Raw genomic sequence first — 13,522 nt, forward strand, 5'->3', positions numbered from 1 at the left:
GAGAGGAAAGGAGGGAAACAACGGAACGCTAACGAAGAATGTCAAAGCTCCACGAATCGAAAGCCGCTTGACACCTTCCGCCAACGCTTTGGACGGACGCGAGGCCATCCAGACAGCTTGTCACAGTTGGTCCACGACTCTTCAACGCCGCATGAAGAAAAAGTACAAAAGGAATCCCGAAATGGTGACGGTCGTACAAAGAGAAGACGTGGCCAACTGCGCTGTTGAACTGCTGCGGAGGAACAAGACAACCGCTTAACGGTTGGATCGGGCAACACGCTCCATCTCGTCACGCTTCTTGATGGCGTACGAGTTGGACGAGCCCTTGGCGGCGTTGATGAGCTCATCAGCGAGGCACTCGGCGATCGACTTGACGTTGCGGAAGGCCGACTCTCGGGTACCGGTGGTAAGGAGAGTGATGGCAGTGTTGACACGGCGGAGAGGCGAAACATCGACGGCCTGGCGACGGACGGTACCAGCAGAGCCGATACGGGTCGAGTCTTCACGGGGACCAGTGTTGATGATGGCGTCAACAAGGATCTGGATGGGGTTGGCGTCGGTGAGGAGGTTGATGATCTCGAAAGCGTGGGCGACAATGCGGACGGCCATGAGCTTCTTGCCGTTGTTGCGGCCGTGCATCATGAGCGAGTTGACAAGGCGCTCAACGATGGGGGTCTGGGCCTTCTTGAAAGCCTTGTTCTGGTATCGGCCAGCAGTGTGGGGAGTGTAGACGGCATTGCGGAGAGCAATGTAATCGGTCAAGGAGATGTCCTTAACTTCCACCTCTTGGGCGCTGTTGTGAGTGGAAGAGATGGGAATGAAAGATGAAAAGCTAGTCAGTCAACTGTTGCTACTGAAACGAAACATCGATAGCGCACTGACGACAACGCAGCAGGAGAGAGCACTCCGGTCCCTTCAACAGATAGACTATGGTTGATCACAATACCATATGTCGGAACACAAACCTGCACTATTGTAATGCTTTCCATCCTGCCGGTCTTCTCCATGCTGTTCCGGTCATGTTGACGCTATTGTCATAAATCTACTCGATACCCGACCTTATGCTGCAGATTCCCATGCATCTGCGATCCTGCCTTTGTCACTCCCTTTACTGCTGCGTTCTAGTCATGCTTATGAAGCTGCGGTAGATACTTACTCCCACTTACCGAAAAGGCGAACACCGCCAACCTGGGGAGAGGCGACGGCAGCGACATCCTCTGCGAAGTTGAAATGGAGATGTGCGAACGAGATTCGAAGTAAGGCAAAGGTCAGTATAATCGTTCCACAAAGCTGTCGGATTTGCGACTACAGTTCTCTTCCATTTTCGGCAAAGGCTGAGTGAAATGACGAGACGACGATAATGTGGTAATGATAGTTTGGACACTGCAAGCCGGACGAATCATTTGCGTGACTGTCTCCATGGTCTGAGTAGCGTTCCTCGAACTTATAGTTGCTACGTCTCCTTATCCTTCCCGAAGCTATTTCCGACAAGCCATGCTGCGACGTGATACGGATGTGCATCAAGCATAGTTGGCAAGCTTCCTGGTCTATTCTATCTGTAAAGCTTAAGCCTCCGATGGTTGTCCGTCCTGCTACCGATGCATTTCCCTGTATCTCTATATCGTCTGTGTGTGCCATTTAAACTTCTGTATCTGATTCTCTGCTAGTAATGTCGTCGACATCTGCATGCGTGCCTGAGTGCTGATGTTGTCGGTGTCGGCGCCGCTGTTGCTGTCGCTATCATCGTCTGTCATCGTCGTCGTGCTGTTGCCTTTTGCCATTTGCCGGGAAGAGAGCTGCGTGTCGCTGTATCGGGTCGAGCCACAGCGAAACTCACTAGGAATTCCAACCTTAGCAGCCATGTTGGGCGATATGTGTGTCGAATATGTCTTTTGTCCACGAAAGGGAACAAAAAGTCAAGAGGTGATGAGGTGGTCTTGAAGAGGGTGATAGGTGGAAGTGCAAGCCAAATTGATGGTCTCGAACTCGAAGACCACGCTTAGCTTCTCTCTCTCTCTCTCTCTCTCTCTCTCGCGATTCCGTGTGCCGCCTGCCTGCCCGCCGTCTCGCAGCTCAGGTCCAAACTGACTTGAGAGACTCAAGCTGCTGCCTCAGACGCGCTCGTTCTCACTCATTCTCCACCCAGGTCCGGCTCCGCTATCTGCAGGCACTTGCCTCTAGCCGTGATCTTGAAGCTCTAATACGGCATCAGACGATGGCTTTCCCAACTTTACATTCCAACCAGCGTTCTGCCACACTTTCAAATACAAACATGTATTCACGGCAAGACTCTCACTACAAATTCATCAACTTGCTGCGAAATTTTCAGGCACTTCAACAGAGCGTTGCTCCCCCCGCAATACAAAATTCCTTTTCGTATAGTTCTTGCTGACTTCGGCCGACTTCAGATTTGGCTACAAATTCAGATTTCGGTGGATCGAATGGATCGGGCCTCTGCTGTATCCTGATTCGCGATCTTGCCATCCTCTATGTGCTCTTGTGTTGTACAGATGCGAGTCCTTGTATGAGGCTAGGTGAACTTAGCTGTCACCGCGAGCGTGGAGCAGTCAAACCGCGACCGCGAACGCGAACACGGCGAGAAGAGTGCATGTGGCGAGCTCATGAAGGTTGACCCCTCAATATGCCAGCCGATAAGACTGGCAGACGACACAACTGCCGTGGAGCACTTGCAAGAAGCTATCGAATCGACTCAGACAAGTCAGCTGAATCACCCACGAGTCAAGTCAAGGAGTGGCATCATTCTTTTGTGATTGTATGTTCCCTTGAGATTCTGATTACTTGTACAGACCGAAGCATGGTTCGGTGGTGATAGATACTACCATCCCAGTTGAAGAGATGCATTGATTTGCTTGACTGACGCTCTGCTGATGCACACAGCCTGGATTTGTCCTTAGCCAAATCAGTGTTCGGTATGACTACGACGGCCTGACATAGAAGATACACGATGTTGCCTGCCTGCAAGGGGGCTATCACACACCACCCCGAGCTTTCTTCTTTGGCGGCTTCTCGCTCGTATTGCCCGTCTCCGCCTTGGCTTCGACAGGAGGCGGCGCCTTAAAAGTGGCAGTAGACGTGACAGAGTCAAGATCAGCTAGGTTGAGCACAGTGAGCTTTCGATCAGCCTGCGAGATGGCGAGCTGGTGTCTTTTCGCCAGGGGTTGCGGCTTGTTGGCAAAATCTTCGCTCTTCTCTCCCTCCTCCTGCTTGGTCTCGACGGTGTCGTGCATGTCCTTCCATGCAATGTCAAAGATCGCACCGCCTCCAAGATACTGCTGCACCAGAGCGCCATTGTCGACACGCGAAATGATCACCTTCTTGTCGATACCACCTGTCGCAAGGTATCGAGCGCATGGGCTGAATCGCAGTGTGTAGACATTGTCCTCGTGTGCGTCAATCACTCGCAGGCACTCGCCGCTGTCGGCATTCCAGAGTCGGGCAGTCCAATCGAACGAGCTTGTAGCCAACATTCTGGGCTGATCTGGGTTAGCAGAGCCAGGTCCCGTCGGGCACCAAGCAAGGGCATAGAGTTCTTTGGTGTGTCCAGCAAGCGTCAACCGCAGCCCCTTATTGGGACCCTTGGAGGTTGTGGAAATAAGGTTGGACGATCCGCTAGACGCCCCACCAGCTTGACCATTGCTCCCTGGTGCCGGCGACGCGCGTTCCTTGGTATTGGTCGCGACTGCCGATGAAGCACTTCCGCCAACAGATCCAGGTGTGGCACGGTCCTTCTCACGATCGCGGTCGCCTGTGTTGTCTTCCGATGGACGCTGTGTCGTGTCTTCGTCAACATCCATGCCTTCCAGATGTGCGCTTCCACCCCGGCGCTGAGAGGCACGCTTTCGCAAACCGTCACAGGCAGACCCAGCGATACTGGCACCTGCTCCTCCAGATCCGATTCCACCAATGTCCAAGGCCCAGATCTTGGCCGTCATGTCGTCCGAGACGGAAGCCAAGAGCGTCTGAGATGGGTCGAAGCGGATTGCATTGACCTCGTCAGTGTGACCCTTGAACGATTTGATCGGCTTGGGTTCGCCGAGCTTGCACAAATTGATGCTGTTGTCCGCCGAGCACGTCGCGAAGTAGTTGTCGGCAACCGAGGGGCTCAGGCCGTGAGGCATGGGCGGTGGTGCATCCGATGACGACTTTGGCTTGAGCGAGCCGTCGGCGGTCGAGAGCCATTCCACATCAAGAACAGAGTCGCTATGAAGCGGGAAGGTGTACCTTGGCTTGCCACTGTTGAGATCCCACACGATGATGGTGCCGTCTGCACTGCCGGTGAGCAACAGGTTGCCCTTGCGGTTCCATCGCACGCTGATGACAGGACCCTGGTGCATCGACATGACGAGATGCAGGTCACCTTGAGGTGTCCAGAGACGAACGATACCGTCGTACGAGCCCGAGGCGAGCAGCGTACCGTCTGGGTTCCAGTCCAGGGTTGAAATGTCCTTGCTTTGTGCGGCCGGGAGATGCTTGCAGATGGTGGGAGCGTCGGGCGTCTCGCCTGCATTATCGGGGACTTCCCAGATGCGGACAGTTGCATCACCTCCTCCTGATGCTAGCATGTTGGGGACGGTCGGGTTCCAAGCCGAGATGAAGACTTGGCCTGTGTGTCCTGCCAGGGTGATGATCTGGTTGTCTTGAACGTAGTTGTCACCCTTTGGTTGCGGTATTGGTGCCTTGGGATCTTTGCTGCGTGATGAAGACTCCTTGTCTCCGCGTTTCTTACCTCCCTCGCCATTCTCTCCTGCCGCTGACTTTCCGCCCTTCTTGTTGTTGTTGTTGCTGCTGCTGGTGTCCTTGTCCTTGCTACGCTGGTCGTTTGTCGACTTCTTGTCTGCGCTCGGAGACGCAGACCGCGACTGTGCTTCGCCGTTCCGACGGTCCTTGCGAGATGATGCACTGTCCGCTGCTTCACGCTGTGCTTCGGATGTGGAGACATCCTCTGACTTGCTGCTGGACTCGTTCATGCGCACACGCTTGTCCTCGCGATCCGCATCTGACGCAACCGATGTCGAGGCTTTGCGCTTGGCATCTTTGGGTTTAGAGGTTGAAGAGGAAGCGTCATCTTGTTCGGCTGCGTCTTCGACCTTCTTCTTGGAAGAGGAAGCGAGTTTGGACGAACGATCTTGAGCTTCAGAGGCACGGAGCGATGACGATGATGTAGATGCCTTGCTACTGGTGCTATGTACGCCGTTGACTGGTTTCGCTACCGGTGCTGGTGCCGGTGGTGTTTGTGTGGCTGTCTCCTTGTGCTCTGGTCGTGCTTGTTGAGCTGCGAACGGGTCGGGCTCAGGCGAGAGCCTTGTGGGTGCTGCAGGTGGAGGTGTAGGTCGTGATTTGCCATCGCAGACGTGTGGTGGTCCGATTAAGCGGATGTTGGAGGAACATGGCTTCTCTGTGCCATCCTCTTGGATATGCGCTTCTACAGAGGCGTAGATGAGACCTTTCTGAAGGAAGCGTACGAGCTGACCTGGCTCAACGATGGCTTGCTTTGATAGCGGTTCGTCGTCTAAGCGAGACTCGTGCCGTAATGAGAAGGAAGCATGATGGAAGCCGGACTCTTTGAGGTAGTGGTAGACGAGCAGGTTGACCTCTGCAGAGGTGCAAAGAGGCGCCATGTTGGAGGAGACGCGAGCCACTGTCAGCGGCGCGCTGCTCTATGAACCAGCCCTTAGTCCGAGATTCTCGGATAGGCTGCTTTCCGGCCTGAAGGGATCGAGAAGCTCTCTTTGCTAGATCCTCAGCTCGGTGGGATGGTCGTGCCGTTGATCAGATTCCGGAACGCTGCCTTACGCCAAGTTAGAGAGACAATCGAATTGGAGGCAATGCATCGACGCCGTCGCTTGGCGCGTCTGATATAAATCTGGGAAAGTCGATGACGATGTATGCAGTCGCCGCTGTTGGGCAACGGAATGTCAGGAAGGTGTCGAAAGCTAAGGCGATAAACCTTCACGAAGCGTCGGAGAGAGGGCGACTGATTCTGAAGATCCGCGGAGCTGTACTGAGAGCCGACAGTGAGCGGATGCGATCGGATTGCGTGACTTGGAGGCGGGGATGGTGCCTGCTCAGACACAATAAAAGCAGAAAAGTGTCCGAATGAATGCCTTTCAACGTTGATAGGAGGTGCGTGTCAGATAGGGGAATGAACGGGATGGATGCTAATGCAAAGCCTCCCTACAGCGTGAGCGGGCGACTAAAGTTCTGAGGGGAAAGGGCGGATGGATGGATGATGTTGTCGAGGCACAAATACAAGCAAGCTGAAACGATGATCTCAACGCAAAAGCAGAGACGACAAGATGGTGGGATCGCTGCAATGTCAAGGACACAGCGGTCGGCGGAGTGTCGTCTCGACAGAAACAGGATCCGGACGGTGTCGAATGACTACTTCAGGTCCGGGTCACAGGTGCAAGGGAGTGATCGACTGACCGACGCGACCACACTCCGAACCGTAAAGAGTCTGCGTGACGGAAAGAAGTCGGCTTAGAAGAGCGTTACTGGCGGAGCTGATGGTGGTGACGGCCAGGACGAATGACGTGCCGAGCGGTCCGTCCGAAAGCAGAAAGGTTGCTGATGTGGCCGATAGATGGATGATGGATGATGGATGGCGGAAGGGGAAAGGGGGGAAGGGGGAAGGGGGAAGAGACTAGGGACGGAACCAGGTTGGAGACGAAGGAGGTCGAGGATGCGATGGGCGACGAGATGGGCCGCTCTCGAAAACCTTGAATTCCTTGAATCCGCGAGAAAAGAGAGAGAGAGAGGGAGAACTGCGGTGTAAAGTTGAGAGAACAGCGGGTCAGACAGGCCAGCCAGCCAGCCAGCCAGCCAGCCAGCGCCCATCTTCATCACAGAGGCGCACCATCCGTCATTTTCAACTCTCACACACACTCTCGTGGACACTGGCCATGCGCCTTCAGGCAGCTGCTTAGACGCGAATGTGCTCTCCTTATTTTTTAAAATGACATTTTAATTTCTACTTTCCTGTCTCTGCGACTTGACTTTGTAGTTGCGAATCCGACCGTATTTGGCGCTTTCTCACTCTTCACTCACTCACTTGTCAGAACTCCCGACTCAGATTGGAAAGGCAGCTATCCATCATCATCATTACCGTCATCTCATATCGCGAATATTCTTCGATCCGACTCTTATCAACCCAGTGACAGCGTGACCTAGCTCTGATCCATCCATCCGCCAAAACATCAACATCGACAGCGACTGCACTGCTCGCCGTTCTCTGTCCTCTGCCTCGACAATGCTGAAGGCAGCGACTATGCTTTCGGGCATCACATCTGACGAGGCACTCGCTCGCTTGCGAGTCTTGTGCTTCTTCTGCTGTTGCTGAGGCTCCTTCTGCTGCTGCTGCTTAGAGCCCTTACCGCGCTTGTCACCGGCTTGAGCCTCCTCTTCCTCCTCCTCTTCGGCGCCACCATCGTCTTCAGCCTCCTTGCCATCGTCTTGGTACTCGGCCTCAGCCTTCTTCTGACCCTTCTTGCCGTTCGCCTTGGCGTCCTGCTTTGTCAGTGTACTTGTCGGCGGACGGCATTGTGTTTGGTTCGATGTACTGGTGTAGAGAGGGATGTCTGTGGAACGTTTTTTTTGTATCGATGGAAGATCAGCATGGAAGGGAGAGAGATGGTACCCTTATATCTCACGGACTCATTTCCTTACAGGCATGCAGCGGATCTGCTGTAGCCTGCACTCGTTTCTACCAGAACCAGCAGCCTGAACATACACTTAGCAAGGTGCAGAAGACCACGACAGACTACTACAGTGCTTGAAAGGTCATGATGCTTGGCTCATTGCATTAGCTTCCACGAACCGTTCGACAGACAGGGTTTCTTTGCACAGGCATCAACAAGGGTGCTGGTCGACAGGCGAAGGAAAGAAACGAGGATCCGGGGATTCCGGGATGGGCAGATTTAGATAAGATCTGTAACGGCATTTTCGCAAAGATTCAGATCAGACACGCCAAACGTGTCTGCCCCGCGCTTAACCCCCAGAGGGGGGCAGGACCCCATGCCCAGGGCCCATGATAATGTTAGAGGGTAGCAGATATATTGGCTTGAGCCAGACCAATTGCCAAGTATTGCACTGGCATACTGGCTAAGTAGATGTCCGAGGAGGGAGGAGGTAGTTTCCCTGCCAAGTTTCCCTGTCATGCTCCACTCCACTGTTGTAGATATATAAGAAGTGGTACTTAGTCAATAGCCTGTCAGAGGTTGCGCACCAGAAACCTGAAATCTGTAGTAGAATTACAACTACTACTGATCCTATCAAGATCTGTGGTAAAAGGCTGTTATTATTATTCTTGCTGAGATCTGTTGTAGAAGCCTTCTATGACTTCTCTTGCTTGAATATGTGGTAGCTTGATTGTTATTGCAGGTTTCAACTAACTGCTGTGGACACTCTGTCCAGAGGTAGCTCAGCACAATCAATTAACCAAGAGATACTGTGTGATGACACCAAGGTCTGGTGCTGATGATGTTGTTGATGCCAACACAAGTGTCCAGTGTGCCAACTGAGTGACTGAGTGATCCCCAGACCACAGTGGATGACTGCCTTTGGTTCTAATGATTGAGAGAGCTGGACCACAGTATGAACTGCCTTTGGTGTTGATCAATATCCAGACCACAGAATGAACTGCCTTTGGATGATGTCAATGAGCAGTGATACAACACACATGCTACAGTAGAAGCAATGCTCTGCAATTGCAACTGTTGACAGAATACTAATGTATACTTATGTGAAAGCTATAACTAGTATGTTATGGTATAGAGTGGATGGAGATCCACTTGACTGCTATGATGGGAAGCATGGTTATATAACCATTTCCCAAGTGTCACCAGCAACACTTGTGTAAGCGGTCGCACACCAGAGACTTAGTTTTGGGGTGCTATTGAGTTTGATTGAGTAAGGTCTACTCAGTATGTTTTGCCTAATTGTAACCAAATGTTGCTGCCTGGTAAGTCTCAACTGACTGCCTTGAACACTCTGTTCAGAGGTTGCATGGCATGGACACTGGTCATTGGTGAGTGAGTGAAACACTCTCTCCTACAGCATGAGTGTTCATAGTACTGTTGATAATGCTCTTGGATGTTGTCTGGACTGCAATATGCTAATTGCCTACAGAGGATGGGAGTTACTGGACCACAGGTGTGAGTCACTGCCTACAATAACTGACTGGACTGCAGGTGTTGAGCAACACTGCCTACAGTAAGGGACTGGACTGCAAGTGTTGAAGAACACCACCTACAGCAAGGGCACTGGACTGCTAGTGTTGAAGAACCCTGCCTACAGTTGTCAACTAATGGTGATACAACACACACATTGAGAGTCATTGCAAGAGCACTGCTATTGCAATGGTATGTAACTGAGTAAGTAAAGTAGATAGAGTAAGTAGTATAGAGTAGATGGGGATCCACTCATATGCTATGGTAGAATGAGAGTATTATGTGTTCGATTGGTGTTGCCCATGACACCTATCCTGCTCCTCTTGAGGGGCCTTTGTCCCCTGTTTGACACTGTCTTGTCCTGCTGGCATCAATCCCCTTGGTACTGCACCCCTACCATTTGCATGGTGTAAGGGTTATGCAACACTGCCCTCTCGCCTTCATGCTCTCCTTCTGCCTGATGATGTGTGATGCCCCCTTTTGACACAGCTCCTTCTTGACTTTGTCTTGTGAATCCCTTTAGCCACTTGTTGAACCTCATGACCAAACCCCTTGGTCATGTGGTCACTTTCACACAGCTCCTAGTACTTGCTCATATCAGCCGACTTGTTGAAGCATACTGATCTGACTGATTCTGACCAATCCCTGATGAGATTAATCTGGAACCCAGGGTTTGAACGATCTTGTAATTCATATGCACTGCCAGCCCAATTAATCTCGTTGATCCCTGATGGTTCAGTGCTGATCAATCTGGAGCACCCTCCATATATTGATCCATTGCACCCCCTTCATACATTGCTCTGTTGCATGACTTTCCCATGACTGCTGTTGATCAATTTGGCGCACTCTCTTGCGCTGGCCTGCTGACCCTGTGACAACTTGCTCCTGCTCTGAAAGACCTCCTCCAATGCTGCTCCTCCTCCCCTTGTCCTGCCTGTCTTACAGTACTGCTTCTTAGCACTGCTTCTCTCGCCTCTTGCAGATGGAGAGTCTTTGTGCTGCTTCATTACCAGATAGGGGGCCTTTCCCACCTGATCTGAGTGGCAACCCACTCCCCCCTTTCATCTCACCCATCCTCCTGCTCTGAGTTCATTGTGGAGTCAGCCCCCTGCTTCATCAGGGTGGCAACCCCAATGTCCTTGCTGTCTGTTGTCATGGGCCTGGATGCTCGAGAAGCAGGAGGGTCACTGGTTCATATGGAAGGAGCACAGGTATCAGAGATCTAGTCGATACCAGTAGAGAGCATGGTCATAGTGCAGTCTCCATGGAGACCATGGACTCCTACGAACTCACATGCAAAGGAGCACTGAGCCATATGCGAGGAGGGCCAGGCACAGCCACAAGGAGGACCAAGCTCGAGGAGCAGGCACAGCCACGAAGAGGACCAAGCTCAAGGAGCATGCAGATGGTTACCACTCAGGGGGCTCAAGAGACAAGAGTCAAAGGAACCATCACCAGTCAAAGGAGAAGGAGCAGTGTATAAGGAACCAGCAAGCAGGTCCTGAGGAGGAGGAGCAGTGTCGAAGGAGTCGACACCACTCAGGAGGCACAAGGGTGCCAAACAAGCAGGATAGCAAGGAGGAGGAGCAGTGTCAAAGGAGTCGACACAGCTCAAGAGGCACAGGGGTGCCAAGCAAGCAGGAGAGGCCCCCTGAACAGTACTCGATGAAGAAGGTACTCTCTGGAGAAGAGAGCAGGAGCAGCATTGCTGGCGATGCTGTGAAGAGGTATATAACCATACCTTCTCATTATCAAAGGTCGAGTGGATCCTCATCCACTTTACACACAACCATCATAACTAGTTATCACTTCAGCATAAGTATATATTAGTTTCAGTCAGTATAGCAGCAATCTATCAAGGTTGTGTCATGGGCCTGAGTGCGCAGAACGAGGAAGGACCGAAGTTCATATGAAGGTAGCGCAGGAATCGTGGAATCAGGTAGATCGTTGGGGCTGTGACAGAGTTCACCGAGATCGGCAGTAGAATCAGCTCTATGGCAGATCACAGCAAAATCGGCATGAGCATCTTCGATATCATGAATCCCACCAGAATCTGCGACAAGCAAGACCTTGTGGCAGATTCTGCAGAGATCGGTAGCAAGGTTGTCCGTATGATGATTCACATGTGTGAGGGACCAAGCTCAAGTGACATGCAGACAGTTACCACTCAGGGGCCCACAAGACAGGAGTAAAAGAGAAATGTCGCCAGTCAGAAGAAGGAGAGCTGTGTAAAGGACACTGGCAAAAGGGACATGAAGAAGAGGAGCAGTGTCAATGAAGTTGACATAGCTCAGGTAAGACAGGAGGGACAAGATCTGATATGGAGGAGGTGCCTCCTTGGAGACACCTGTACAATACTTGACAAAGAGGGTACTCTCTGGAGAGAGAGAGCAGGAGCAGTGTCGCTGGCAATGCTGGGAAGAGATATATAGGCATACCTTCTTGTCATGAATGGTCAAGTGGATCCATCCACTCTACACTCATCAAACAAACTAGTATTACTTCAAGCAATAAGTATCATTAGTTCACAGTCAGCATAGTAGTAATCAACAGATTGCTCCTCATCAAAGTGCATGTGTTGTATCACCGTTTCCTGACATCTGAAGGTGGTTCTAGCAAACCAGCAGTCTGGATATCGATAGAACCGAAGGCAGTTGTCCACTGCGGTCTGGGGATCACTTCAAGCATTAGTCGACACACTGGACACTTGTGTTGACGTCATCTATCCATACTCACACCAGACCATTGGTGTCAACATCAAGTTCACTTAGAGTCGTATCATAGTTTGATCATGCCGAGCTACCTCTGGACGGAGTGTCCATGGTGGTCAGTCGAAATCTGTCACAACATCAATACAACTACAGATTCCAACGAGAAAAGCAGCAGAGACAGTTCTGTTGCATATTACACTAGGAATCATAATACCACTAGCACTGTCACATAACTCGACAGAATCGGTGATAGTACTGATACTACTACTGATCTCAGGTTTCAGGCACGCGACCGCTGACAGGTTGCTCCTCATCATAGTGTGTGTGTTGTATCACCACTACCTGACGTCCGAAGGCACCCTATAGCAGGTTAGCAGTCCAGATCAAGATAGAACCAAAGGCAGTAGTCCACTGCAGTCTGGGGATCACCTCAAGCATCAGTCAACACACTGGACACTTGTGTTGATGCCACCAACCTTATCACCAACACCATCATCCTCATTATCATCAACACCCACCAACATTATCACCAATGTTATCAACCTCATCATCATCAACACTCACACCAGACCTTGGTGTCATCATAATCTACACATTGATATTGATTGTGCCGAGCTACCCCTGAATGGAGTGTCCACAGAGGTCAGCCAAAACCTATGACAGTATATACAACAAACGCCACCTGCTGTCATCGCGCAACTTGATAGTTGCCAAGCAACTAGCTCTTTGAGACTGATACTGAGACAATAGCTGTCGCACAGTTTGATAGTCACCAAGTATCTCGACAGACTGACCTGGGTTTCAGGCGCGAGACCCCTGACATCTGTCTTGTTGTGTGGACTGTGAGGTCAGTGTCCTCCATGAGATCTGTTGTACAATTAGGATACAACAGGTTCCAGTGAGCTTTGCTGTAAGATCCTGCTCATACTGATCTGGACAAGATCTGTCATAGAGCCTCTCTACTACAGATCTTGGTGAACTCTGCCTCAACCCCTCATTTCTCCCGATCCTGCGATTCTTGCGCTTCTCTTCATCTGACTTTTGCTTCTGCACATCCGGTCCCATGTCAGATGTCACAAGCAGTAACCATCCACATGATGCTGAGCTCGGTCCCCACTCCTGCATGTGGTTATCTCTGTATGCTTCTCCTTCTAATGCTGGTATCCTCCTTCCTGAATCTCCTGATGCTTGCTTGTGTCAGCCAACTTGCTGAGACATGCTGATCAGGCTGATCCTGATTGATCCTTGTGAAATTAACCTGGACCCCAGAGTTCAGTTGGTCTCATAAATCATATGTGCTACCAACCCAATTAGCTTTGTCAATTCCCAATGATTTGCTGCCAATCAATTTGGTGCACCCTTCATATGCTGATCTGCTGACCCTGTGACATTACCATGATTGCTGCCAATCAATTTGGCACACCCTTCATACGCTGACCCACTGATCCTGTGACAAACTCCAGCCTTGTCATGTTCGCTTCCTGGACCACTATTTCAAGCTCAATCCAACCTCCATGGTCAGGAAAGCATGTCATGCACTGCAGGAGACATTTCAAGTCAAAGCATGCCCAACCACAGTAAGAAAAGCACTTCATTACTGTTGTTACAAAGCACAGAGGTGTA

At 51.3% G+C, this 13,522-nt stretch overlaps 3 protein-coding genes across 3 annotated transcripts; all 3 read right to left on the reverse strand.

Moving 5' to 3' along the window:
* Positions 1-255: 255 nt before the first annotated feature.
* On the reverse strand, positions 256-1,862 carry UHO2_00491 (putative 40S ribosomal protein S5; the record flags this gene model as incomplete). The annotated part of the gene is made up of 3 exons (XM_041557111.1): positions 256-793; positions 1,157-1,217; positions 1,838-1,862. The coding sequence occupies 3 exons, from the start codon at positions 1,860-1,862 to the stop codon at positions 256-258; spliced, it is 624 nt and encodes a 207-aa protein (XP_041413045.1).
* A 1,128-nt stretch (positions 1,863-2,990) lies between these two features.
* Positions 2,991-5,639, reverse strand: UHO2_00492 (uncharacterized protein; the record flags this gene model as incomplete). The annotated part of the gene is made up of 1 exon (XM_041557112.1): positions 2,991-5,639. One exon carries the CDS (start codon positions 5,637-5,639, stop codon positions 2,991-2,993), a length of 2,649 nt encoding a protein of 882 aa, XP_041413046.1.
* Positions 5,640-7,128: 1,489 nt separating this feature from the next.
* On the reverse strand, positions 7,129-7,960 carry UHO2_00493 (uncharacterized protein; the record flags this gene model as incomplete). Its single annotated transcript, XM_041557113.1, has 3 exons — positions 7,129-7,598; positions 7,687-7,723; positions 7,838-7,960. 3 exons carry the CDS (start codon positions 7,958-7,960, stop codon positions 7,129-7,131), a joined length of 630 nt encoding a protein of 209 aa, XP_041413047.1.
* Between the last annotated feature and the right edge of the window lie 5,562 nt (positions 7,961-13,522).

This window comes from Ustilago hordei (assembly GCF_900519145.1).
Source record: "Ustilago hordei strain Uho2 genome assembly, contig: UHO2_contig_01, whole genome shotgun sequence".
NCBI lineage: Eukaryota > Fungi > Basidiomycota > Ustilaginomycetes > Ustilaginales > Ustilaginaceae > Ustilago > Ustilago hordei.